This window comes from Grammomys surdaster, unplaced genomic scaffold (genome assembly GCF_004785775.1).
Source record: "Grammomys surdaster isolate TR1022 unplaced genomic scaffold, NIH_TR_1.0 125984, whole genome shotgun sequence".
Classification (NCBI taxonomy): domain Eukaryota; kingdom Metazoa; phylum Chordata; class Mammalia; order Rodentia; family Muridae; genus Grammomys; species Grammomys surdaster.
The window spans coordinates 21653-48859 of record NW_021620800.1 but is presented as its reverse complement, the minus strand read 5'-3'; the positions used below and the strand labels follow the sequence as shown (position 1 = coordinate 48859).

The 27207-nt window shown below is 43.3% G+C and overlaps 1 protein-coding gene across 1 annotated transcript; it reads left to right on the top strand.

The window, feature by feature from the left end:
- Positions 1–636: 636 nt before the first annotated feature.
- On the top strand, positions 637–24234 carry LOC114609793 (zinc finger protein 25-like). The gene is made up of 5 exons (XM_028754176.1): positions 637–749; positions 8344–8470; positions 15462–15554; positions 19809–19918; positions 20610–24234. The coding sequence occupies exons 1-5, from the start codon at positions 747–749 to the stop codon at positions 22104–22106; spliced, it is 1830 nt and encodes a 609-aa protein (XP_028610009.1). The 5' UTR covers positions 637–746; the 3' UTR covers positions 22107–24234.
- Positions 24235–27207: the final 2973 nt, after the last annotated feature.

Genomic DNA, 27207 nt, shown 5'->3' with positions numbered 1-27207 from the left:
AACCTTCTTCTCTGGCCACACACATACACACATAAATAAAAAACAATTAAGGAAACAAACTTGGCCAAGGAGATGGTTCAGTGAATAAAGGCTCTTAACCTAAAAACCTGATGAGGTAATCGGTGGCACTCATGATTGAACGAAGGAGCAACAACTCTCACAAGTTGTCCTCTGAACACAAGTGTGCCAAGGCAGGTGAAGCCCCACGAAAACCAATAAATTAATAGAATGTAAAAACGACAAAGAAAGTAAAACAAGACAAATCTGCTAATTAAAAGAAAAGAACAAAACAAAAGCAAAAGTCACAGTATTGATTCATTCGCCAGTGGCAAAGACATTCCTTTCTACCTGCGTGCAAAGTAGTTACTCTCACTCCGTGGGGCGGGAGTGCTGGGGGCTCGGAGAGCACGCAGTGACCTGTCTAGCGTTTGTTGGTCACTAGAAAGACACCCCTATAGCCCCTTTCTTCTGTCACTCAGGAGGGGAAGGCCTTAAGCCCTGTCCAATCAAAAGCACTGTTATAGGAGGATCCAATCGGATTCCCTGAGAAAATAAAAGGGCGGGCTTTGAACCAAGGTTCTTTTATCCCCGCCCACTTACCACTACCCACCCACCACCATCCCTATTGGGATGTGTCAGGCGCTTCTCAGTGTCTGGGAGTCTCTGCCTTGTCCTGTCATCAGTGTCTCGCTGCTCGCTGCTGAGGGAAGCTCCATAATTAGGACTCTGGTGTGCAGTAACCGGAAATGGTGAGCGTATGGCGTCCTGACCTGGGCTTAGTGTTGGCGCACGGCACCTTCCAGCCTGGCCCCTCCGGACGAACCTTCCCGTCCTGGCCGGCACTGGTGTCCTGCCAGGGCTGATGGGTTTTCGGGCACCTGGGCCGGGGCCGCCGAGACGGGCTTTGGAGAGCGGCCTGGCCAGGCGCGCTGCGGAAAGCACAGTCGTCCCTGCATCCAGGCCAGTGCGTTCCCGGACTCGCGCTGTGTTTTCCGCCTTGGGTTCTGAGTGCGCCTCTGGGTTTGTGTGTCTGTCTCCGTGTCTTTGTGGTTTTTGAACCCGACTCTCTAAATCTAGGTGTACGAGCGACGGCCAGTACTGTGGCTTTGCTGTCGGAGACTTGTCTTTAGGTTCTTACCCTCAGGGAGCATTTCCTAAAGTCATTTGGGGTCTCTAGGACGCGTACTGTATGAATCTTCTACCATTATTGAGAAGGCAGTGGCTGATTGCCTCTCTACCTCTCCATCTAATCCATCTCCTCTCCACTAATCATCTGTATGCACCTGGGGAGGTGGGTCCAGGACTAGCTTGTTTACTCTATCACAACACTTTGGATGCCTCTGCCTTTATGTGTCTGGGTGTTGATCTGAATCTGTGTGATGTATCTCTCTGAATATGTGACTGGCTTTGACTGTCAGACGTAGGCATGTGAACGGACTCTGCTTTACCTCTGCTGTGATGTCATCTTTGTTCAGTATCAGGATGTCTTACTGTCAGTTTGACAGAAATGAATTTTCTGAGACCCTGGAGTTCTAGGACATGGGTTGGAGTACTGATTCCTACTTCATTCCTGGGTAACTTATTAGCCTTTTCTTTGAGCTATTTCTATGTGTGTATATTTGGTATCAAGGATAGAATACCTGGAGATTTGTGTATCTTAGGCAAATTCTGTGCCACGATAGAGACAGGGTCCCAGTGTAGACCAGTGTGACCTTGAACTTGCTATCCTTCTGTGTTGGCTTTTTTTTTTTTTGAGACAGGATTTCTCCGCTGTATTGGCTTCTAAAGTGTCTGGGATTATACACCTGCACCATCAGGGTTCATAGTGGGTCCTTTTTGTGTAGAAGTGAAGAGGAACCTAGGAGAGGGGCAGACATTTGGCAGGCATTCAGGCATTAGCTGATTTTCTGTCTCCCCTGCTTCTGCTCATGATTAATTTAGGGGATAGTGTTCGTTATGGTTTGTCTATGCTCAGCCCAAGCAGTGGCACTATTAAGAAGATGTGGCCCTCTTGGAGTAGGTGTGTCACAGATGTAAAACCCTAACTAAGACAGAAGTTGGTACCAGGGACTGGGGTATTGCTGTGATAGGCCAGGCCATGGTTTTGTTTGGAAGAATGTGGATTTGGGGACTTCAGATTTGGAGTGCAGTGGAATGATTTAAATGGGGCTAAATGGGCTATCCTAGTAGGAATATGGAAGACTTTGCTACTGAGAGTGATTTGAATTGTGTAGACCTGGCCCAAGAGGTTTCAGTGGAGAATAACTTCAGTATGTGGCCTAGAGATGGGTTTTGTGGTATTTTGGTGAAGATTGTGTTTGCTTTTTGCCCTTGTCTGAAGAGTCTCCCTGAGGCTAAGGTGAAGAGACTCAGATTAATTGCATTGACAAAGGAAGTCTCAAACACCCATCATAGACTTTGTTCTCTGGTTAAGTCTTATGAGGAGCATTTTGAATAAGCTTAGAAAGGAAAAATATAAAATATGTGGTTTGAGTATTAAAGGGGCACCAAGAAGTGAAACAGAGCGAAACCCTGTGTTCAAAGATATTAAATAGAATTAAGGGAGTGGTGACCTTGGGGCAAGATCCTACCCAGCTAAATTTAGGTCCAGGCTTGGTAGTACAAGCCTTTAATCCCTGGAGGCAAAGGCCAGCAGATCTCTGAGTTCCAGACTAGCCTGGGCCAGAGCAAGTTTCTAGGTGAAGACAAGCTTAAATCCAGGAGTGGAGGTACACACCTTTAATCCCAGGAGGAAGACCAATGCAGATCTCTGAGTTCAAGGTCTGTCTACAGAGCAGGTTCCAGAACAGTCAAGCTTAGGCAGTGAAGGAGTTGGAAAACAGAAAGCTGGTGATGATGTAATAGAACAAGGGTGCCATGTTCCAGCACCAGCAAGCAGCAGAAATTTGGCAGCTTCGGCCATGTGTCTCTGGCTTTATAGTCAAGAGGAGACTACTGGGACAATTGATGTTGGTTAGCTGGAGCTAAGAAATTAGAGGTGATTAAGAAGAGAGCAGCATCACAGAGGTGAAATCTTCTGGGCAGTATTTTCTGAGAGCACAAAGAATGTGTGTTCCAGAGATAAGCAAGGTTGTGCTGCAGCTGGACTTGGTAATGTGTAAGAGTCACCCAGGTAATACTTACTGGTTTTGAAGGCATGAAGGGGTTATTGAAAGCAGTTGAGGTTTGACACTGAGAGACGCCATGGAAGGCCATTGGTGAAGGTGCAGCCTAAGTTCCAGTTGTTGGCCCAGGACGGAAAGGCCTCATGCAAAGAAGTTGAGTCTTGGTACCATGAGGAGAGTCTATGAGAGGCTATTGGTGAAGCCTAGTTGCAGCAGAAGACCCTAGCATATTGGAGATGCCAGTACCATGGGATGATCACCAAGAGCAGCAGCAGCAATGGAGTGGATCAACCAGAGCCTAGAATCCTACCAAGGGCAGAGCTGGAGATGTGACCCAAGCCCTTTGGAGGAGCCTATATGATCATGTGTGGATCCCAGACATTGAGAAGTTGAAGTTGCCTTGAGGACCCCAAGATGTCTGAGATGTCAGAGCCATGGAATATCTGCTAAGGAAAGCTGCTAACATGGAGTAGAACCAGCCCAGGAGAAAGAAGTTTGTTGCAATCAACAAAGATGAAAAAGGAGTTGCAGATCTGAAGACTGCTTTGACATCAGACACGGAGATGCAGAGTTTGGAGTTTGCCCAGCTGGTTTCCCATCTTGCTTTGGGGATTACTGTTACATAATGGAAAGAATCTCACATTTGAACTTTGGACTTTTAACATTAAGACAGCTATAGACTATGGGGGCTTTGGAAGTTGAACTAAATGTATTTTACATTTATGTTATGGCTATGTATGACCCCCATAGAATTGTTCAAACCCATGCGTCTATGGGGACCAGGGAGTGGAATGTTGTGCCTGGAACCATCCTAGCTGCCTGGAAGCCAGTATTCTGATAGCAGCCTTCAGATGAAGATGTAGAACTCTCAGCTCCTCATGCACTGTGTCTGGCTAGATGCTGCCATGCTCCAAAAGACTTGCCATGGTCATGGTGTCTGTTCACAGCAGTAAAACTCTAACTAAGACAGTGTGTATGAAAAAAAGATTATGACTGGGTCTGTCCTATTGGGGTCCTGTTGCTCTCTGGATGGAAGGTGGTACTTGAGGAACCTGGAAGACCCAGTGAAGAGACTTGTAGATTGAGGTAGAGAAATGGTGGGAGACCCAGGTCACAGGGCCCTCCAACTGGCCACAATTAGAACTAGAGGCCTGGCACTGGGCTATGTTGGAGGTTGACTCCTGTTTCCCCACATGTCCAGCACCTGGGAAGGCTTGGCAGATGGGCAGCTGAAACTGCTGTTTGGGGACATGACTCAAAAGACTGGTTCAGGCATTCTCCAGTTCCCATTGTGGTGTATCCTGATATGGGGAGCTTTTCCAGGTTTCACTTGGGACAAGCCACTGTTGTGGTTGAGTTCTAGGCAATCAATCCAGGGTGGGGGACAGAGAGAAAGGCTGTAGGAATCAAGGAGATAGGAATGAGAATTGTACCCTAAACCTGGCCAGGGGCATATGGGCTGTCTTGCTCTTTATCTGGGTGTCTTCTCTCTGCAAATCTGTCCCTGTGTTCCTTTTCTTCCATCATCCTGGGTTGTTTGTTTGTTTGTTTGTTTTTGTGGGTAGGTCTCTATTAACAAGCCTGTCCTGGGAGTTAGAGAGAAGCAGCCAGATTTTTCCAAAGCTTATTATATTGAAGCAGTGGCTTGTCCATCATGGGACTGCCCAAGACTGTGGCTGCACTAGGCCCTGGAAGACATCTAAGGGCTGGAGGAGAACATGCCAATGATCCTCAGTTTCAGTATAAGGTCTCCCACCCCGTCCATGCTATTATGGCTGTTGTCATCCTTGTTCTGGTCATATTTAGGCAGCCATGTTGGTGAGACTTCAAGGAGATAGCTTCTGACATTTTTAGGAAACACAATCTCACATCAGACTCCATTTCTGTGGCTCTCATGGTCTTTTTGGATGGAAGGGTATACTGGGACTTGGAAGCCCAGGAACCATACAGCCCTGAAGTGGAACAGTATCACAAGTGAAGAGCATACTAAGACACGGGAGCTTAAGAACCACACAGCTCTGAGAAGAAGCCTACTCAGCAGAGGTGCCGGAGTTCCCAGGATAGGATGTCCCCAGCTGATCTGAGGCGCTCAGGAGCCTCAGCCCCACTCTTTCTCTTCACTTCTTTTCTTGGCTTTTTCCGATGTGAGTGTCACACTAGACAGGAAATCTCATGAGATTTATTGGAAGGTCCAGGGTGCAGAGAGATGAATCCAGGGTGGTTACCTTCTGCACCTAGTAATGGACAGCAGGGAGCTGGACAAAGGCAGTGCTTACATAGGATTTCTGAGGGAGTGGAGCTTCTCAGGGCAGAGATTTCCAGAGTGAGGTTTGGTGGGTTTTCCTGTTCAGGGATTGGTGTGTTTCTTGCTAAGGAATTGGTGGAATTTTCCTGCTCAGGGATTGGTGGCTTTTTTTCACCCCTGTGGGAAGTTCTTCCTGATTTTTGCTAAGGCACCATCTCTGTGGGGGTGGGTGTGAGGTGGGGCTAGAGAGGAGGTGCTCCCACTGTAGACAGCTCCAAGAGCTCCTGCAGTGGTTTTTCTGGAAAGCTGTAGGCTAAGGTAGGAAAGAAGGCATTACTGCCGCGGACAACTCCTATGCTGGCAGTAATCTGATGTGGGAAAGGAGTCTCCACTGTGGACCGCTCCTGAGAGTCAGCTCACCCTGAGGCAGAAAAGGAGGTGCATCACCTTGGACAGCTCTCTTGTCAAGTTGGAGGATGAGGTGTGGTACTTTAATACGGGCCACCATTTTGGACAGCTCCATTGGGGGAGTTTATTGTGGTGGTCACAGGCTGAGGTGGGAAGGAGAAGCCTGCCAATGCTTTGAAGGCTTTGGTGGCCCAGTGACTTGTTGTGCGATGCTCAGGAACTGTAGCACCCTCATCAGGTGGCTCACCTGTAACTTCAGTTTCAGGGGAACCAGTTATGGTTTCGGTAGACACCTGTGTTCCACAATTAAAAATAAGAAAAATCAAAATAATTTTTAAAAAGAATACTGTCCTTACCTGACTGGAAGTTCTGAAAACAACTCCTCAGGTTGCTGCAAGGAGCACAGGAAAGCCATATCTCTGTTCTAGTTTCCACTACTGCTGGGAAGGGGAGTGGTTTCTGAGAGTCCTATAGAGGAGGTGGGAGGGCAGAGGTCCTGGGACCCATAAAACAAGAGGGGCAAAAAGGAAGTGGCATGAAAGGTAGAGTCAACTATGTCCTGTTGTTGACAGGTTACCTAGAGCATTCTGATACTCAAAAAAGATCCAGTGCCCACAGCAGCCTCCTGTGCAGTGTTGCTATGGAGATGCAGTCAGGATGAACACCCTCCTAGGCCTGTCAAACCCCTAAATGTCCACCTCCTTGTGAGCATTCCCATGCATCAACTTTCCCTTTCTATACTGTGGTCAACTTTGGTTCTGTATGGTGTCTTTTGAGCAGACAGTGCTTTGTAATTTTCCTCTGAATTCTGAGCAATACATCTTTGAAGAACTAAAATGTGTTTGTGAACATTTTGCACAAGAAATCTGTGAAGACTTTCCTGACCCCAAGTTGCCAATCTTTGTGGCCCTCTTGTTTCCCCTAGGCACACACCTCTTACCAGGATGCATTTGGTTTTAGCTTTACTCCTGCTTACCTTACAGGGTGATATGTCCTCATCCTAGCCTGTGCTTTTCCGGGACTCCGGTAGAGCTGCCTAGAACTAGGCAGCTAGAACTACCAGGTGCCCAAAGTAGTCATGTCTCTGGTCTCTTGGAGTACCTCATGAATATAAGCCTTAGGTGGGATGTGGAGCTTCCTAGAAGAGCAGCTGGGTGATCCTCAGTTGGGAGAAGTATCTCTGTAAACTCTTCATATTAGAGTCATTTGCAATGACCATATTTGGATTGTGACTGTATAGTGTTATAGTGAAGATTCTCGTTTTGAATGCTTTTTCTAGTTCCATTCTGTTGCTGTGACAGATGTGGTAACTGAAACAGCTTTGGGAGGAGGAGGTTTATCACAGGGGAAAGGCAGAGCAGGAATTTGAAGCAGAAACTATGAAATAGCTTCAAGCTGCCTTGTTCTTCTTGTCTCTCACTTGGCTAAGCTGTTCACACAAGATCACCTACCGAGGTAGGTGCCCTTTCACATCAGACTCTTTTTTAAAAGAGGTGACACATTACTTTATAAAGTGACTGTACTAATTTTATATTCCACCCCTTTAAGAAAATTATCTCATACATGTATATGATGGCTAAGATGGACTTTGACACACCTAATTGTCTCTTCCTGACAAATTTATCTAGGAGTGTGTGTCTCATATTTTACTAGGATCTTTTTTCACAGGGAGGGTTTATTTACTTGAGCAAAAGCACCTTCCCAGTGACCACACCAATGAGAAATATGATGTCCCCTCCAGTATCTACTAACTACCTAGAGCTCCATAGAGGGAAGTGGGGCTTTATGTGTTCTTCTCCATCCTCGGTTGAATGCTGGGCCTTGTCTTGTGCAAGCAGGCACTGCAGGTGTGAGTTCCTGGGTGCAATAGCTGTGCCATTCTGACAGTGTTTCCCAGTACTCCTTCCCAGATGCTGACTCTTACACTTTCCATGCCCGCTTGTGTGGGCGTTCCCTGAACCTTAGAGAGGATGAGAATAGATGCCCATGTATGGCTGAACAGTCGATGGTCACTTATTCTTGGCGTTTTGCCCAGTTACAAGTCTCTGTATTAACCATTTCCTACTATAGACAAGCTTTTCTGACCAGAACTGAGATTAGTGCTACATCATTTAACAATTTTTACAACAGAGTAACTAGGGTTTGCCTTTAGCCACACATGTTTCCTTTCAAACACTTGTACTGTGGAAATCACAGTGGCAGAAGATTGAGATAGCTCCTGAATCCATAGTCAAAACACATTGGATCCATCCATAGTCAAAATACAGGAAACAAGGAATATTTGATGCTTAGCTCTTTCTCCATTTCTTAAAACTCAGGACCCAGCACTTGAGACAGCAACATCCACAGTGGATAGGTGCTTTCACCTAAGTTAAGCTACTTTTAAAAATATGCTGACTCATGCCAACATAACTAGACAATTTGTCGCTGAGGTTCCCTTCTGTGATTCCACATCTTGTCAAGTCTTCAGGAAAAACCATACAGAGATGATAGTGAAACCACATGAGAAATTTGTGTTCCCAAAGCTGAGTGCCTGTGGTTTTAAAAAAAAATGTGTCATTCCAGGGTTCTGTGTCATTTGAAGACATTGCTGTGGACTTCACCTGGGATGAATGGCAGCATCTGGATGTTGCTCAGAGAACTCTCTACAGGGACGTGATGCTGGAGAACTACAGCAGCCTCCAGTTCTTGGGTAAGTCTGTGCTGTAACCCTCAGTCCCAATTACATTTTTGGATGATAATTTTAGGAATTATTGCTGACTTTTGTTTTGTTTGTTTATTTATTTATTTTGTTTTGTTTTTCAAGAAAAAAAAACCAAAACAGCCTGTTCTAGAGAGCAAATTTCTGAACAGCTAGAGCCACACTGAGAAACCCTGTCTTGAGGCGGGGTTTACCTATTACTTCTATATGCATCTCAGTAAATACTCCCAGTCTTTTGCCTTTTTCCTCTCCCCTGATTTATTTATTTATTTATTTATTTATTTATTTATTTATTTATTTATGCATGCTGTCGGGAGTAGGCTGTTCTATGAATATTTAGATTATGGTTTTGATTTTCCTGGGCAGACATGTTGCTGCTGCTGTTGCTATTGCTATTGCTGCTGTTGTTTTGTTTTTGTTTTTTCTCACTACTACTGCACAATAAACTTCACTTGCAAATAAGATAAGGACTGTCCAGTGTTGTTTAGTTTGTCTTTTTGTTTTGAATGTGTTTTGTTTCGTTTTGTTTTTGCTGTCAGGAGTGGGATGTTCTATGACATTTAGATTATGGTTTTGATTTTCCTGGGCAGACATAAGGAAACTTCTATTCACAAGTATGGAGTGAGTAGATAAGCCAAAAGAAAGATCCATCCATGCCAGCTTAGACAATAAGTGAACTTACTGGAATCCTTAAAGAATGAGGGCACTCAGACAATTGTAGCACCAAGAGGTCCCAGCCTACTCAGGTTATACCTACTTGTGTCCCATAGCTGGCTAAAAGCCAGTCCTGAATGGAATGCTGGTTGTGTTTATGACAACCTCGCATGGTAATTTCAAGAGACCCACAATATCATCATCCCAGAGCTAGGCATCCACTCTATGGTCCTGTGTTACCATGACCATGGACAGGAGTCTCCTGCAGGTCACCACAGCTACTCCACTGTAAGCTCAGAGGAAATAACAACGCTATAGCTTCTCATAACCCCCTCCAGTTGTGTACATGTCACCGTAAGACTTTCATTCACTTCAGTGAGTAGTATTAGACTATGTGCCATAGTAGATATGTTACCTACTAACATCACCACAGACTGGTACCAAAGAATTGAGCATCTAGTCTTTGGAAAACATTTTAGATCCAGAGGATAACACTGAACATGCAGACTTTATACTTAAGTTATCTAATTGTGTGTGTGTGTGCCTGAGTGCCTCGGTGTGTATCTGTGTGTCCAGGAGCTTGTGGAGTTGGGGTTAGAAAAGGGGATCAGATCTGGAACTGGAGTTACAGACGGTTATAAGCTGCCTATGGGAAAGGCAAACTGAACTCCAGTTCTGCAAGGACATTTAGTGTTCTCTACCACTGAGCCATGTACTCAGACCCTCCCATTTAAGTTTGTTTGTTTGTTTGTTGAGACAATAATTCTTTGTGTAACCCTGGGTATCCTGGGACTCTATAGATCAGGCTGGTCTAGACTTCAGATTCACCTACCTCTGCCTCCTGTTGGATCATATATTATTTATATGCATGCCCTCAGGGCTTACTGTATGGCACTAGACAACAAATGTATTTATCTTGACTACTTCATTTGTATAAAACAGAATTGTTGTTTCAGTGTGTAAAGGTGCTTGCTGCCAAGCTTGACCACCCAGGTTCGGTCCCCTGGACCCGCAGTGTGGAATGAGAGAAGTACCTGCTAATGGTTGTTTTCCATCTTCCACATATATGACATGGCATGTTCATGCTCAAACACACACACATAAATACATGTAGTAAACAAATTTTAAAAGTGGTCTTGCTGAGCCTAAATAGTTTTTGCTGTCACTAAGGATTCAAGTTGATTCCCAGCACACACGTGGTGGCTCACAATCATTTCTAACTCCGGTTACAGGGCGTCTGATGACTTCTGCTGACCTCTGTTGGCACCAGGCATGCACTTGGTGTATATATACATACATGCAGGAAAAATCCTCATACACATAAAATGGAGTAAACCTAAAAGAAGTAGATTTTTTGATTATAGCTAATTGGTAAGGGACTTATGTAGTATGACTGAGATTTTACATGTAATTTTCAGTATTACTTAAGAGAAAAACAAATAAGCAAACAATAAAAGTATCGAACCTTTAAAAAAATTTATTCTGACATAATATTTTTATTGATTATTTGGGAATTTCACATAGTGCACCCTGATCCCACTCGCTCCTCAGTCTTCCTTGTCCGTCCACACACACTTTTGTGCCTTCCCCATGAAAAATAAGAAAAAAAGAAGAGAAAAAAAAACCCACATCTAAACCATAGTTGATCATATACTCATTGGAGTATGGTCAAACTCCCCATGGCCAGTCCCTTAAAGATAGCTGAGTCTTTTCCCATCCCAGCCCCACCAGAAGTAATCAACTGTGAAGAGCTATACTTCAGACTTCTTATTAAAATTTTAAAAGGCTCTTTTCAATAGCTTCCTGCCAAGACTGTGTTTTTATGGGAGTTTGCTGTGGGGTTGGAGGAGGGATTGTCACAGAAGACTTAAATGGCTGTCTTTCTCAACTGTGAGTCTGCAATTTTCCTTGATACTACTGCAAAAGAAGCTTGTTTGCCCATAATAGCCAGTGGCAGCCCTCTGGATCATGTACTTCAACATGGTTTCTGTGGTTAGCACAGAGCACAGACATCAACATGGCCCTGAGCCATGTACAGGCCACAGATATCAGTATGGCTTCAAGAGGTAACATGGATCATGGATATGGTCTCTAGTGGAGAAACAGACCATGGACATCAACATGACTCCCTGCAGGACCATGAATCATTGATACCACAATGGCTCTTGGCAGCAAGCAGTATGAACCACAGATATCTCAAAGTCCTCTGACTGCAGGAAGGACCACGAACCTCGACATGGTCCTCAGTGGCAGTATGGATCACTGACATCAACATGGCTTCTGATGGCATCACGATCCCCAGACTTCCATATGTTCTCCAGTGGTAACATGAACCACAAACATCAACATAGTCTCATGTGGCAGCATGGAATACAGACATCAACATGGCCTCAGGTAGACCACAGGCACCAGCACATCTCCAGGCTATAGCACTGACAATGGCCACCAAGTTGACCTGTGGATGCACTATAGACCACAGAGGTCTCTTTAGGAGGCCCAATCCAGAACATGAACCATTATCTAACTTGGACATCTGGCTATTGCACTAAAACAGAGCTGCTGTGCCGCTGGGCAGCATGTTTGGGGGCAGAGGCTGATGAGCTCCAGATGCTCCACACCACCTTGCCAGCTCGACTTGGCAATGGTATGCTTCCCCTCCACTGCACCATGCTCCCACACCTGTTACCACTGTTGAGTCTCTTTCTGCCTTTCTCCAGCGAATGCACTCTGGCAGTTCTACAACCTTTCTCACCTCTTCATCACATCCCTGTTTATCAAAGTAGCACTGAAAACTGCAGTGTGTCACATAGTATATTCTTCTTATCAAACAACTTTACATGCAAATACTCACAGTAACGAAGCACCATAACTACTGGACTATTGCTGAGATGCATCTTGGATAGTCTATTGTTGCCCAGAGTCAGGTCAGCGAGATCCTGATGGACAGGGCATCTTCGAGCAGGATCTGTGTGAGCACATCATTCTGCCCTCAAGGCTCAACAGGTATGACCCACCCTTGTTCTTGCAGCCTGTGGGCAACAACATAGCCTCTCACTCCCCCTCCTCCCAGAAGGGCAAGCAGCCCTGGGCTACAACAGCAGTGGCTCCATGCTGCATGCTGTCCCTCACTCCTAGTGGGCTGAGGACCAGCCCTACTCATCAAGAATGTGTTCTTTGTCTGCTGGAGCCATACTCCCATACTGCCCCCTTACTCTTTGCTGTGGAGGCTCTAGTTTCACCTTTCTCTACTTCATGCACGCCTCTGCTTTGCCATCTTTCCTTACTTCATGAGGCAAATCTTTGAAAGCATCTCTGCATGAGTCCCCCCTTTTTGTAGTTGTTCTGGAGATGCTATGGTCTCTGCAGAGTCCTCTTCTACCTCATATCTTTTCAGAGCCTTCAGAGGTCTCTCTGTTCCTCAGAGCTGATCCACAATTCTGAAGGTGCCTGTGACCACCACCACTTTGAATCAAGTCTTAAAAAAATTAAGTATTTAATGTGTATGAGTTTTGTATGCATGTGTTCTATATATCACATACAAGCCTGATTCCCAGGAAGGCCAGAGGTGGGTGCTGTATTTTCCAAAACTGAAGTTAACAATGGTTGTGAGCCACTGTGCCTGGAATTGAGCTCAGATCCTCTGGAAGAGCAGTAAATGCTGTTAAACACTGAAACATCTCTCCAGCACCAGTATTGAAACTTCCTTTTTTGACTGGTATCTTAGTCAGGGTTTCTGATCCAGCACAAACAACACACCTTGCCAAGAAGCGAGTTGGGGAGGAAAGGGTTTATTCAGCTTACATTTTCCACATTGCTGTTGATCACCAAAGGAAGTCAGGACAGGACTCTAAGCAGGTCAGGAAGCAGGAGCTGATACAGAGGCCATGGAGGGATGTTACTTACGGGCTTGCTTCCTCTGCCTTGTTCAGCCTGCTTCCTTATAGAACCCAGGACTACTAGCCCAGGAATGGTACCACCCACAAGGGTCCCTTCCCCCTTGATCACTAATTGAGAAAATGCCTTACAGCTGGATTTCATGGAGACATTTTCTCAACTGAAGCTCCTTTCTCTGTAATACTTCCAGCTTGTGTCAAGTTGACACAAAACCAGCCAGTACAACTGGGTTTCTTTGTTTTCTGGTTATTTATTTATTTTGTTGGCATTGTTTCAATTGGCAGGACTGGAACCTTTTACATATACTTGGCTGGTCTCAAATTCATAGAGATCTGGCTTCCCCTGGCTACTAAATGCTGGGATTAAATGCATGTCACTCCTGGCCCTGAGTGGCCATTTTAAAAAGAGGATTGTGTTCTGAATTTCTCGGCAATTTTACGTAAAAAGTACTAAGTTTGATTTTTCATGCCTGCTTTTATCAGGCTGAATCAATTCTCACCCATTTGGAGTCTAAGGTTTTCTCTTTGCAGCATGATTTATAGATAAGCTCAACTTTACTTTCCTCTTTCTGCTTTGGATGTTGTTTTTTCCTTACCATACCAGGCATATATGTCTATAGACCTTATTACTAAAATCAAACATTGGTGAAATATCACAATCTGCTGTATTCCTAGAGGAAATCATCTCAGGATTTTTTCATTCCCTAAGCTGTGAACTTGGGGACTTTGTGGCTGGGACTTTGGTGTATGTAAGATAGCCATGTGGAATACCTTTAATGCATCCGTTGTATACACATGGGTATTTTTGTTGTGTTGGTAGTGGTTATTTGAGACAGGGTCTCCCTATGCACACCCGGCTAGCTTGGAACTCACAGAACTTGTGTTGCCCCGACTCCTCTGGGATTAAAGGCAGGTGCCACTATATGTAGAAATATGGCTGTTTATTATTTAGTTCATGGATATGTTTCCCATTTCCATATGGAGACGGCTGCAGTCCTAGTATGAATCACACATGACCATAGCTTCTAGTTGTTTTATGTGCTGCTAGATTTTCAATTTTGTTGAGAATTTTTGTGCCCATGTTCCCTGGGGCTATTGGACCTGCAGTTTGGTTTCTGTATCCATGTGAAGCTTTGAAGTCATTGTGATGCTGGGGAGTATGGTGACAGCTAATCACATGGCTGAGGAGTATTCTTGTATATGAAACATTATATCTCCTCCTCCTCCTCCTCCATCATCTTCTCCCTCCCTCTCCTCTCTCACTCCCCTTTCCCCCTCCTTTTTGATTTTTTGATACAGGGTTTCTCTTTGGAGCCTTGGCTGTCCTGGAACACATTCTGAAAACCAGGCTGGCCTCAATCTCAGAGATCTGTCTGCCTCTGCTTCCTTCCTCCTGAGTGCTGGGATAAGGCCATTACAGCCCAGTTTGGGCTTCCTTCTAAAGTGTTCAGAATTCTCTTTGTTTTGCTACTTTTTCTGTTTGACCATAATGTGACCCAGAGTCATTTGCTGGTGTATGACTTATCTCTCCAGTTTTGTTTTGTTGTCTTTGTCTTCTAGAAAACACAGAGAAGACATTTTCTTTTCAATGATCATGTATGTATATTGAATGATCCTTATATTCCATTGATTTTTAAACTCCGCCTGGGTTATTTAATTTATTTTTGAAAAGGAATTTTACTACATGGCCCTGGGTAGCCTGGAACTCATGACATAGACCAGGCTGACCTTTAACACAAAGTGATCTGTCTGCCTCTTCCTTCCAAGTAGTGGGATTATATACATGCTCTGCCATACCTAGTATTTTAGCTTATTTAAAACCTTTTTTAGCCAGGTCATGGTGGCACACGCCTTTAATTTAATCCCAGCACTTGGGAGGCAGAGGCAGGTGGATTTCTGAGTTTGAGGCCAGCCTGGTCTACTGAGTGAGTTTCAGGACAGCCAGGGCTACACAGAGAAACCCTGTCTCGAAAAACCAAAACCAAAACCAAAAAACCATTTTTTAAATTTATTTTTTTTATAAAGTATATGCAGTGCGGACAGACCAAAAAGAGAGTACTCGGACTAAACTTATAGGTGGTGTGTGCAGCCTGATTGTTGCTGGGAACTGCACCCAGGTCATCCGTATGATTGCCAAGTGGTCTTAACCACCAAGGCATCTCTTAGGACCCATCCTTGGCCGATTGTTTTATAATTACCCTTCCTGTAGAATTTGTTTTAAATAGTCTTTTCTTTTATTGTGTTTTCTCTTCTATTCACTTCTGTTTTCTGACATCTTCTGGAAATCATTATACTGATTGAGATGATATTCCAGTCAGGGAAGAATAAACATAAACCCTCTAAAGAAAGTTTCTGATTTACTGATCAAAGCACAGGTCCTAGTGAACTGCACCTAACACTTTTGCAAAATTTGTTTATTCTTCACCACTTAACAGGACATTGCATGACCAAACCTGAGGTGATCTTCAAGTTGGAACATGGATTTGGGCCATGGCCTGGGGTAGAATCCTCTGTCCGAAGCCTTCCAGGTCAGTGAATACATACTGAGCAAAGGTGGGCAGCAAGAGGACAGTTCACCATATTGGTCATGTTGAATGCTTCTTACCAACTTACCTAGCCCTGATCAGACACTTGATTTTTGGAGTTTCTGAAAAAAAAAATTACCCATATTAATTTATCTCCTAGTTTTTGGTTCTTCCTGATGTGCTTTTTTATATGAAAACATGCAAGGTTTTTTTTATTTGTTTTGTTTTGTTTTTTAGAGGTAGGGTTTCTCTGAATAGCCCTGGCTGTCCTGGAACTCACTCTGTAGACCAGACTGGCCTCAGAAATCCACCTGCCTCTGCCTCCCAAGTGCTGGGATTAAAGGCATGTGCTACCACTTCCCAGCAACATGCAAGTTTTTAACTGAATGCTGCCCTATTGATAACAGGTAACATTAATGAGGCCAGCTGTGAACCAACATACAACTATGTGGTAAAGTGTAAACAGAGGACTGAGATGAGACCCTAGCCACACACCAGTAACTGCCACTGTCTTACTTAGGGTTCCCATTACTATGAAGAGATACTGTCTTAGGGTTTACATTGCTGTAAAGAGACACCATGACCAAGGCAACTCTTGGAAGGACAACATTTAATTGGGGCTGGCTTAAGGTTCAGAGGTTTAGTCCATTATCATCAAGATGGGAGCATGGGAGTGTGCAGGCAGGCATGGTGCAGGAGCAGCTGAGAGTTCTACATCTTCATTTGATAGAAGACTAGCTCCCACATGTTTAGGAGTAGGGTCTCATTGCTCACCCCCATAGTGACACACTTCCTCCAACAAGGCCACACCTCCTAATGGTGGCATTCCCTGGGCCAACCATATTTAAACTACCACATTCCACTCCCTGGCTCCCATAGGCTTGTTCAAACCCATGAGTCTGTGGGGACCATGCATAGCCATAACATCATATAAAATACGTTTAGTCCAAATTCAAAGGTCCCATAGTCTATAACATCTCAACAATGTTAAAAGTTAAAAGTTCAGAGTCTCGGGCTGGAGAGATGGCTCAGCGGTTAAGAGCACTGACTGCTCTTCCAGAGGTCCTGAGTTCAAATCCCAGCAACCACATGGTGGCTCACAACCATCCGTAATGAGATTGAATGCCCTCTCTGGTGTGTCTGAAGACAGCCACAGTGTACTCATAAATAAAATAAATAAATTAAAAAAAAAAAGTTCAGAGTCTCTTCTGAGATTCATCCAGTCAGTTAACTGCAATCCCCAAAGCAAGACAGAAAACCAGCTGGGCAAACTCCAAACTGCACCTCCATGTCTGATGTCAAAGCTGTTTTCTGATCTCTAACTCCTTTTTTTTTTCTTTCATATTTGTTGACTGCAACAAACTTCTTTCTTCTAGGCTGACTCCACTTCCTGTTAACAGCTTTCCTTGGCAGGAATCCTATGGCTCTGGCGTCTTTTATCATCTTGGGGTCTCCAAGAAACCTCCAACTTCACAGCATCCTATTTCAGTGTCTGGAATCCAAACATCATCTTTTAGGCTCTTCCAAAGGGCTTGGGTCTCCAGCTCTGCCCTCTGTAGCACTCTTGACTCTGGTTGACTCCACTCCACTGCTGCTGCTGTTCTTGGTGGTCATCCCATGATACTGGCATCTCCAACATGCTGAGGTCTTCTGCTGCAACTGGGCATCACCAAGACCCTCTCATAGGTTCCCTTCATGGTACTAAGCCTCAACTGCTTTGCATGATCCATTCAGTCTTGGGACATCATTTGCAACTGAGGCTACACTTCCTTGGCCTCACACAGTGCTGAGCCTCAGCTGCTATCCATGACCCCTTTATGCCTTCAAAACCAGTACCAACTGGTTGATTCTTACTATTATGCCTAGACCTCAGGGTCCCCACACAACAGCAAATACCACCAGGAGTCTTTATTCAAGCTTGAGCTCGGACCCTCCAACCTCTCCAATGCATCGGAAGGTGTGGAAAGTGCTGAGCTGGTATCAGCCTTGCTTTTTATACAGTATAAGCTGGGTAAGGGGCTTTCCAACTTGGCAGATACATGATTGGTTGACATTTTAGAAAGCATAGCTTGCATACCATTTTAGCTACATCATAAACTTTGCTATAACTTGAATCATTTGCCCTTAACATGACACTGAGCATTTCCCCTTATCAAGAGTAGAGTGGGTAGGGTATCAAGGGTGGAGTGGGTGTTACTTGGGTATGTTCTGGTTCCTGGAACGAGCTATGGTTTTTCCATTTGCCAAGTTCAAACGGAGGACAAGCTGGACATAAGATAGAATTACCTGACTGGACCCTTCACTTACACATTACCAAGTCCAGCTGCAGCATGAGGTACAACCTTGGTTATCTTTGGAACACAGCTTCTTTATGGAGCACACCTCCAGAAGATTTCACCTCAGTGATGCTGGTCTCTTCTTAATCACCTCTAATTTCTTAGCTTCAGCTAACCAGCATCAATTGTCCCAGTAATCCCTTCTATTCTTGATTCTGAAGCCAGATCCACATGGCTGAAGCTGCTGAGTTCTGCTTGGCTGTCCTAAACCTTGCTTTGTAGATTGACCTTAAATTCAGAGATCTGCTTGGCTCTGTCTCCTGGATTCTGTGATTAAAGGCATGTACCACCACACCTGGACTTAAGTTTTTCTTTATCTGCAGCCTTCTCTGTCCTAGGCTAGCCTTGAACTCAGAGATCTATTTGGCTGTGTATCCTGGGATTAAAGTTATATACCACCATGTCTGGACCTAAGATTTTCATGACCATTATTCCTCAAGATATGGATCAAAAGCTTTTGGGGTCCATTTCTGGATTGTAGTTCATTCCAGAATAAAAGTGCAAATGAAAACAATAAGCAAGTAATTGTTCCTTGTTCACTGGTAAACACATAGACAATAAGTTTAGCTGTGTGGGATCGTACCCAATGTCACCACTCCCATAATCTCTTTATCTCCTTAGACACAGGATTTAGCTCCATTGCACTTCCTGGTGCCCTTTTATTGTTTGAACTATATATTTTGTGTTTTTTCTTTCTAACCTTGCTACACTTGGTTAAAACACTCTTCATGAAAGTAAACCAGAAGACAAAGTCTGTGCTGGGCTTTTCTGAGACTTCCTTTGTCAGTGCAATTAATTGAAATCTCTTTACCTTAGCCTTAGATAGACTCTTCAGACAAGGTTAAAAAAAAGCAGCCACATTCTTCACTAAAATATCACAACAGTCTCCAGACAATGTACCAAAATCCCTCTTCTCTGAAACCTCTAGAGCCGGGGTTTCAGAGTTCAAATTACCCTCAGCAGCAAAGTCTTCCAAATTCCTACTAGGATAACCCATTAAGTCCCACTTAAAACATCCCATTACTTTTCAAGGTCCCCAAATCTACATTCCTCCAAATAAAAGCATGGTCAGGCCTATCACAGCAGTACCTCAGTCCCTGGTTGGTACCAACTTCTGTTTTAGGGTTTCTATTGCTGTGAACAGACACCATGACCAAGGCAACTCTTACAAGGACAGCATTTACTTGGGGCTGGCTTACAGGTTCAGAGGTCCAGTCCATTATCATCAAGGTGGGAAGCATGGCAGTGTCCAGGCAGGCATGGTGCTGTTCAAGGCCAGAATGTGTTAGATGAGACATGTCTGAAACAAAAACAACTGCAACAACAAGAAAAGAATGCCTATGTTGTAAACTTAAATTTTCTAACCAGCAATATCCAGAATGGAGATGCATCATATAGATAAAACAACATGTTTACCACTCACTATAGGATTAATATTGTGAATATATGAAAAAAGAACCCATATACACAATTGCTGATAATATAGAATTATCCAACTACTATGGAAGCTTTTTTTCAGATATGAGAAATAGAACAGCTGTATGATCCAAGTATCTTATCCTGGGTAAATGCATGATGAGACTATGGGTGCAGTGGCCCCTCCTTCAAGACCCATGCTCATAATAACCAAGATATAATGTCATTCTCAGTGCTCGTCATTGGACTCATCAAAAAAGATGATGCAAATTTCAGATATGTTATTCAACTGAAAAGAATCAGATTGTGCTGGCATGATGGCACACATGCAACCTGAAGTAATTAAATTTATTATACTGTTCAAGAAGAAATGTATACTATCATCATAATTCAATATTATTTTATATTTTCCAAGAGGATAGGAATGTACACTTTTATGTTTGAATAACATGAAAAAAGACTAAGGGGTTATTCACAGAGAGGGATATTTTTAATATCATTTTAGGTATTCATAAAGTGACTGCACCAATTGAGACTCACCAGGAAAATCACAAGGGATATTTATGGCAAGTTGAAATCACCAACAGCCAGACTTCAAATGAGAAAATTATTGAAGTAAGTAAAATATTTAACATGAGTTCTTAACAAAATTCTAAACATGAGGATTGGAAATTACTTAGTAATGTTTCTTTAAGAACTTAACCTATGTCAACAAGATGAATCAGTGTGTAAAAGGACTTCCCACTAAGCCTGACCATCTGAGTTTGATCCCCATGTCCCATGTGGTGGATAATGAAGAAAAACTCCAAAATGTGTTCTTTGAACTTCATATGTCTGCCCTGCTGTGTATATGTATACACACACACAAACACAAATGTAATTTGAAAAATAAAAGAAAATAACTCAGGCCTGGGAAGATTGTTTAGTCAATAAAGTGTCTAATGGAGTGAAGTTCATGAAGACTTGAGTTTAGATCCTCGACACTCATATATAAAGTGTTATGTGGCTATTAATTTGCCAACTGGAGAAGAATATGATAGTAGTAATGATAATTGAAAATTATTCCTGACATCATGATCAAATCAATTTGCCAAAAACTCAAAGTTCACAATAGTATTTTCAATATATTTGACTAGATATACTGTTTGACATAAAGACAATAAATATTATTTACAAATGAATTTTCATATTAAAGAAGTATCTCAGTAAATATTTGAAAATATATTTCAAACCAAAATCAGAAAGCATATTCTAGGGAAAAGCCCCGTTGCTGTATGAAATATATAACTAATTCCTCTCGTTCAAGGCAGACCTGAAGGTGGCACGGAAGATCCAACAAGGGACAAAATCCTGTGAAGATAAAGAATGCGTGAAGGCATTTATCCAGGAGTCACAGCACACGAGGAGTCAGATAACATGTAAGAAAAGCATCCGTTATAAGTCACCTCTCAATAACTGTCAGAGGCTTCTTAATGAGGAGACACTGTATACACAGAGACAGTGCAGGAGGTCACACCTGGCAGAACATCAGAGAAGTCACGAAGGGGAGAAGCCATATGGAAGCTCGGGATATGGGAAAGCTTCCCACACCAAGTCTCAGCCTCAGAACACTCACAGAGACGAGAAGCCCTACCAATGTCTAGAATGTGGGAAATATTTCTACTATAAGTCACAAATCATTGAGCATCAAAGAAGTCATACAGGAGAGAAGCCTTATAAGTGTACAGAATGTGGAAAATCTTTCAGCTATAAATCACATCTCACTGTACATCACAGAAGTCACACAGGTGAGAAGCGTCATGAGTGTACAGAATGTGGAAAAGTTTTTTACTATAAATCCCAACTTACTCGACATCAGAGGAGTCATACGGGGGAGAAGCCCTATGAGTGTATGAAATGTGGAAAATCTTTCTACTGTAACACACATCTTTCTCTGCACCAGAGAATTCATGTAAATGTGAAACCCTATGCATGTACAGAATGCGGGAAAACTTTCTCTTTCAGTGCATGCCTCACTAGACACCAGAGGATTCATACAAATGAAAAGCCCTATGAATGTAAACAATGCCCCAAAGCTTTTTACTTTAAGAAGCAACTTACTCATCATGAGAAAACTCATGCTACAGAGAAGCGCTTTGAATGTAAACAGTGTGGTAAAGCATTTTACTGGAGGGCCAACCTTACTGTGCATCAGAAAACTCATGGTGGGGAGAAGCCCTTTGAATGTAAACAATGTGGAAAAGCATTTTACTGCAAGTCCCACCTCACTGTGCATCAGAGAACTCATATAAGTGAAAAGCTCTATCAATGTTCACAGTGCAGGAAAGCATTCTACTCTCAGACACAGCTTTCTGTGCATCAGAGAATTCACACTGATGAGAAGCCCTATGAATGTAAGCAATGTGGAAAAACATTCTACAGCAAGTCTGGGCTTACTGCACATCAGAAAACTCATACGGGTGAGAAGCCCTACGAATGTAAAGAATGTGGAAAAGCATTCTATAACAAGTACCTGCTCATTGAGCATCATAGAGTTCACACAGGTGAGAAGCCCTATCAATGTACAGAATGCAAGAAAGCATTCTACTGCAAAAAATACCTTTCTCTACATCAGAAAACTCACGCAAGTGAGAAGTCATTTCATTGTGCAGAGTGTGGAAAAGCTTTCTCCTGGCTGTCACACCTGACTCAACATCAGAGAATTCATACAGGGGAGAAGCCCTATGCATGTGAACACTGTAGGAAGACTTTCTACTTCAAGAAACAACTCACTCGACATCATAGAACACATGAGAAGTCATGAGGTGTAAATAATGCAGGAGACCATTTCACTGCAAATACAACCTCTGTGTATGAAAAAGCTCAAACAAGGGAGAAACCCTGTGGTGAGTGTAACAGATACAGAAAATTTTCTCCCTCATACATACCTTACTCCAAGTCAGATGAGAAAGCCTAAGAGTGTAAAGAATGTATGAACTCTTACTTAAGTGTATAAGCAGAAAGTTGTATGTGAGAATCTGATTAATGTAAAAACTGTCAAAATTTTCTAGTGTTACTGAGCCAGTGAACATACACTGGAGTCTGCCTGCAAACCTTGCTGGAAGGCATGTACCACATATACTGTCAGTGAGAGAATTCATGCTTAGGGCTGTCTCCTATGAAGTGGACAAAAGCTTTCTCATTCTTCCAATTACTTCAGTATATTGTAGGTGAGTAACTCAGAATGTAAAGAACAGAGGAAAGCTTTCTAACATTAAGCCCCATCAATTCACACCTAAAAGCTTTTACAGGTATGGGCCCCAGTGAAATTGATGAAAATAGACACATTTTGAGACAGAAATTGGGCCTCTGCAGTAGCAACTTCTTATGTGATATGCCAAGTAGAGCAAAAAGCATAGTGAGATATAGTATTTCATGTTTTCAGTTCTAGGTCCTGGTACTGCAGGTTTACTGGGACCCAGTGATTGAAGATTGAACTAAGCAACATAGGCAGATTCTAGTTGATAAAAAGCAGAAAAGTCTTCTCAAAGTGCTCATGTCAAGTTATGACATTGCAGCCCATGTGTTGAAAACCCATATAAATTATCAAATATGAAGAGTGTAAAGAGTACCAAGACTTTTGAAGTGAACTTGAAATTTATCTGGCATCATTAACCCAACACACATGATTAAACAGAAGATTCCAGTATGAAAACATTCTTGCTTCCATAGTCCATGTGGGTTTTTTTTTTTACAAGGATTCGCCAACTATTCATAGTGTAAGAATTCTAGAAATGGCATTCAGCCATGCTCCCACAGTACCAACCATCAGATTACTTATGAAGTGAGAACACAATTGAAGTTTACAGATTAACTTGTCTTAAACACGGCTCAGTGGTAGTGCGCTCATCAGTCTTGAGCTGTGTGTCTACACATAGAACTTTCCCGTGTCATCTTGATTTAGGATATTCTTGTTCATGTTTGTAAATCAGTTCTAACTGTCCATTGGTCTTATTGCCTCATCAGACATAAAAAATTTTAATATTTTAATTAATTAATTAAACATTTTTATAATTATGTAGTTTTGAGACAATCTCTTGATCTGTAGCCAGTCTGTCCTCTGGTCTCCACTTGTACATAGGTGTGTACCCCCACACTGGCATACAGAACATGTACCAACAATAGAAAAATGACAAAATTTTCATACATTTAGGAAATCGGATAACACTGGTATATGTAATTTTCATGTTAACTTTCAAAAGGAATTTTGCTGAAATGTGTTGCTTGTAGTTTTAAAAATATGCTACCGCCTTAGCCTGGGAGCTTCAACCGAGCTACCGGCCTCTCAGCCCACTCCTGAGACCCTAGAGTTCGAGGATAAAGGACACACAAACAGCTTTATTTTTTAGGACTTGTTGGCTAGGCACAACTGCTGGCACAGAGTCTCCTGCCTGAAAAGGCATGCCCTCATCAATTATCATCTCTGCTTCTTCTCTTGCTTGTATCAGGTAGCCCCCACCAACCTCCTTGGCCCCCTGCCCATAGTGGAGGCTGCAGGCCCTAGCTGCCCCGAGGCCTTACATGAGTGTAGCATCCTCTTTCCTCCCAAGTATGGCAGAAAAACCCTCTCTCTTTCCCTTCATCTCTTCTTCCTCTTGGGTCCTGGAAGGCCCACCTATAGCTTCTGCCCAGCACTTGTATCCTGACCTTCAAGAACCAATTAGGGAAATAAGAATCCTAATATTTCTTATCAATATCCACCAGGCATTTCTTTTCTTAGATTTCTCTTCCTTATCGTAGTCCTTGGATCAGACCTTCAGACTCAGGCATGCTAGGCAAATGCTCTAACATGAGCTGTAGGTCCCTAGACAATATTTTGATGATTTGTTATCATTACCAGAGCTTTGTAGATGAAACTAATCTATTAAAGGGCATACATATTTTTAAACGTATGTGCTGTGTGGATATTTTCTTGAATGGTTTCAGCAGGTATAACCAAATAGAATATGTGAAGTTTGTCTAAAAATTTAGCAATTGAAGGTTGAGTATACCTTAATAACATGGCATGTCTTTGCAATTATACTTTATATCTGTAGTCCCCAGGACACACAAATAATATAAACTTCAAGAGAGTAAGTATAATTCAAAGAGAGGGTACCAGATATATTCTTCAGAGTTATATCCTTGTGACCTTTACCAACCAAGCTGCACCTTCTAAAATCTAAAATATTTCTTCAAATAGTGTCATATTTTCACGATCAAACACTCAGAACATAAGCATTTGGTGGACATTTCCATGTAGCTCATAGCTACATAAAAAAACAAAACAAAACACTTTTTTAAAAAAAATAAAAGGTGCAGATACATGTGTAGGAATGAGGCTTGGCATCTCCCCTGTATCCTACTGCAGATTAGGGGTGAGGCTCTCATATTCATGTCCTCAGGACAGGCTTCTGTACCACTTGGATAGCTCTACTGTGTTATCCAGGCTAGGTGCCTGGCTAGTGAGGGCCGAGGCCATCTCTGAGCAGCCCTTGGACATCAGCATGGTTCCAGGCTAGGAACATCCACATGTCCATATTACCTATGTTGATAATATGGACCACGGGCATCAACACAGTCCATTGTTGCTGCATGGCACTGTAACCCAGACAATGACCCTCATGGCCAGCATGGGCTGGGACTTCACTCTGGCCTCAGGTGGCAGGGTAGGCTACTCACATCAGGCTGTTCCTCTCCACCCTTGATCTCTACTTCTACCTCTTTTTTTTTCTTTTTTCTCTTCTTTCTTCTACCTCTTTTCATGGTGCTCAAACCTTTTCTGCTTCTCTTTCTCACCCATCTCTACCACATGCTTGCACATTGTAGTAGCTCTTGCTGCAGATTGGGCTCTGGGTGTCTTCTCTCATGAATGGCAGCTGCAGCACTGGGGAAATCTGGACCGTACCTTATCTGGGCAGCATAGTAGAGCTGGGCCTGGTGCAGTGGTTAAGCTGGCCCCAAGGTCATAAGCTGCAGCATTGGCTGAGCTGAGCAGAGCAGTTCTGGAGAGCTTGTCCTAGTGGTATGGTGTGTAAGAGCTGCCATTCCAACCACCTCAGCTACTTCCTAAGCCCAGATCCAGGGCTCACCCCCAACTCCTACCCCATCTATGAATTGTTGTGGAGAATGTGAAGGGGCTGGTCCTGCAGATCCAAAGCTTGAGGATCTCTATGTCACAGGGCAACAGCAGGATATCCGAGAGGAGGCCCTGTGAGGATTCAGTATTGATACTTCAGGAGAGTCCAGAGGCCTTGAACCAGAACAATGACTCACTTCAATGAGCTTTTCCAAGTAAAGATGTGCAGACAAAAGGGTATTCTGTGTGACTCAGTGGAGGTTCCATGACAATATATATTATTTCCACTTGCTTTATTTTGCATCGGCAACTGCAAGGGTCTCTTGAAAATGGATATCAAGGGGCAGGAGATGCATGAGATTGGGGAGTATGATGTGAAACTCACAAAGACTCAATAAAAAGCGTTTTTTAAAAGTATGTTTAGGGGCATTTCAGTGTCAGCTCCTTAAAGCCAGCACGTCCAGGCAAGAGGAGAGAGGTCCCAGTCCTGCCGGGTCTCTCCAGAGCTGAGCAGGATGGTATCAATGGCCCAAAGAAACACACCTGTCCCTGAGTCTTGTTGAAGCAGGAACTCAACTTTAATGTTTATATTAACCTCTTGTTTATATTAACTTGGAGCGTAGGGAGGAGGGGTTTTGGTGGGGAGAGATGACATAGGGGGCGGGGAAGGGTGACAGGAGGATATGGTGACTGACAGGGCCAATAGCAAAGCTTCTGCATCAGCAACAGCTGAGCAGAGGCAGGACCAAACCGGTCCTGTTGAGTCACACTGGTAATGGAAGTGACTAAGACAGGTTTCAAACTCAAGCCAGGCTTAGACTCTCCCACAAGGCTGCAGAAACTCGAGTCAGGGTTCGGTTTGTCAACAAGGCCCAAACCAGGGCTGAAATGGGGCCCAACATTTCAGAAATCGTTGGAAATTCTTTTATTCCAAGACAGAGTCCATTTAATGTTGGTTTATACCATGCATTTCTTCAGCTCATCAACTCAGTGAACAGCTATCTGTCTGATCTGTCTGTCTGTCTAGCCATTCAGCCTTCCCGCCATCCAATTATTTTGAATCACGGTCTCACTATGGAGCCCTGGCTGGCCTTGAGCTCATTATGTAGACCGGGTGCCCTTGAACTCATAGAGATCTGCCTGTCTCTGCCTCCTGAGTGCTGGGATTAAAGCCATATGCCATGCTCTTTTGTTTTACATTGTTTTGTTTTGAAACAAGGTGTCACTCAAATTCAGGCTGACCTACAACTCTATGTAGGCCAAGCCTCTCTCAGAGTCATAGAAGTCGTCCTGTCTCAGTCTCTTGGTCCTGGAATGGCAGATGTGAAACCAAATGCCCAGCTAAAAGATTTTTGTTAAAATTTGTTGTATTTTTAATTCCCCCCACCCCGGGAGGGGATGGGCAAGGTGTGGCCAGATTTGGGAAAGAGAGAGAAAGCTGCAGCAAGAAGTAGTCTTCTTCCAAGAAAAACTTCAAATATGTAGTGCAGTCTTCAAATATGTGGTGCACTTACTTCTGGTAACAACATTAGAGAAGATCCAGTGTGGAAACTAAGGTCTTCTCAATAAATGTTACTAGAATACACAAGCATCCACCCACACAAAACAGTTGAACACCAAATTTACATTGTTCACAAAACTAACTCAGTGGCTCCTAAACCTAAATATGAACTGCAAAATGCAGAAGTTGTGCAAGAGAACCTGGAGAAAGTAGGGGCTGGATAACAGGCATGATTTGTAACTCCAAGGCAACTGAAACTGCTAGGAAACTACTCTGCTAAGCTACAAAGCCATTCTAGCTGTCCTT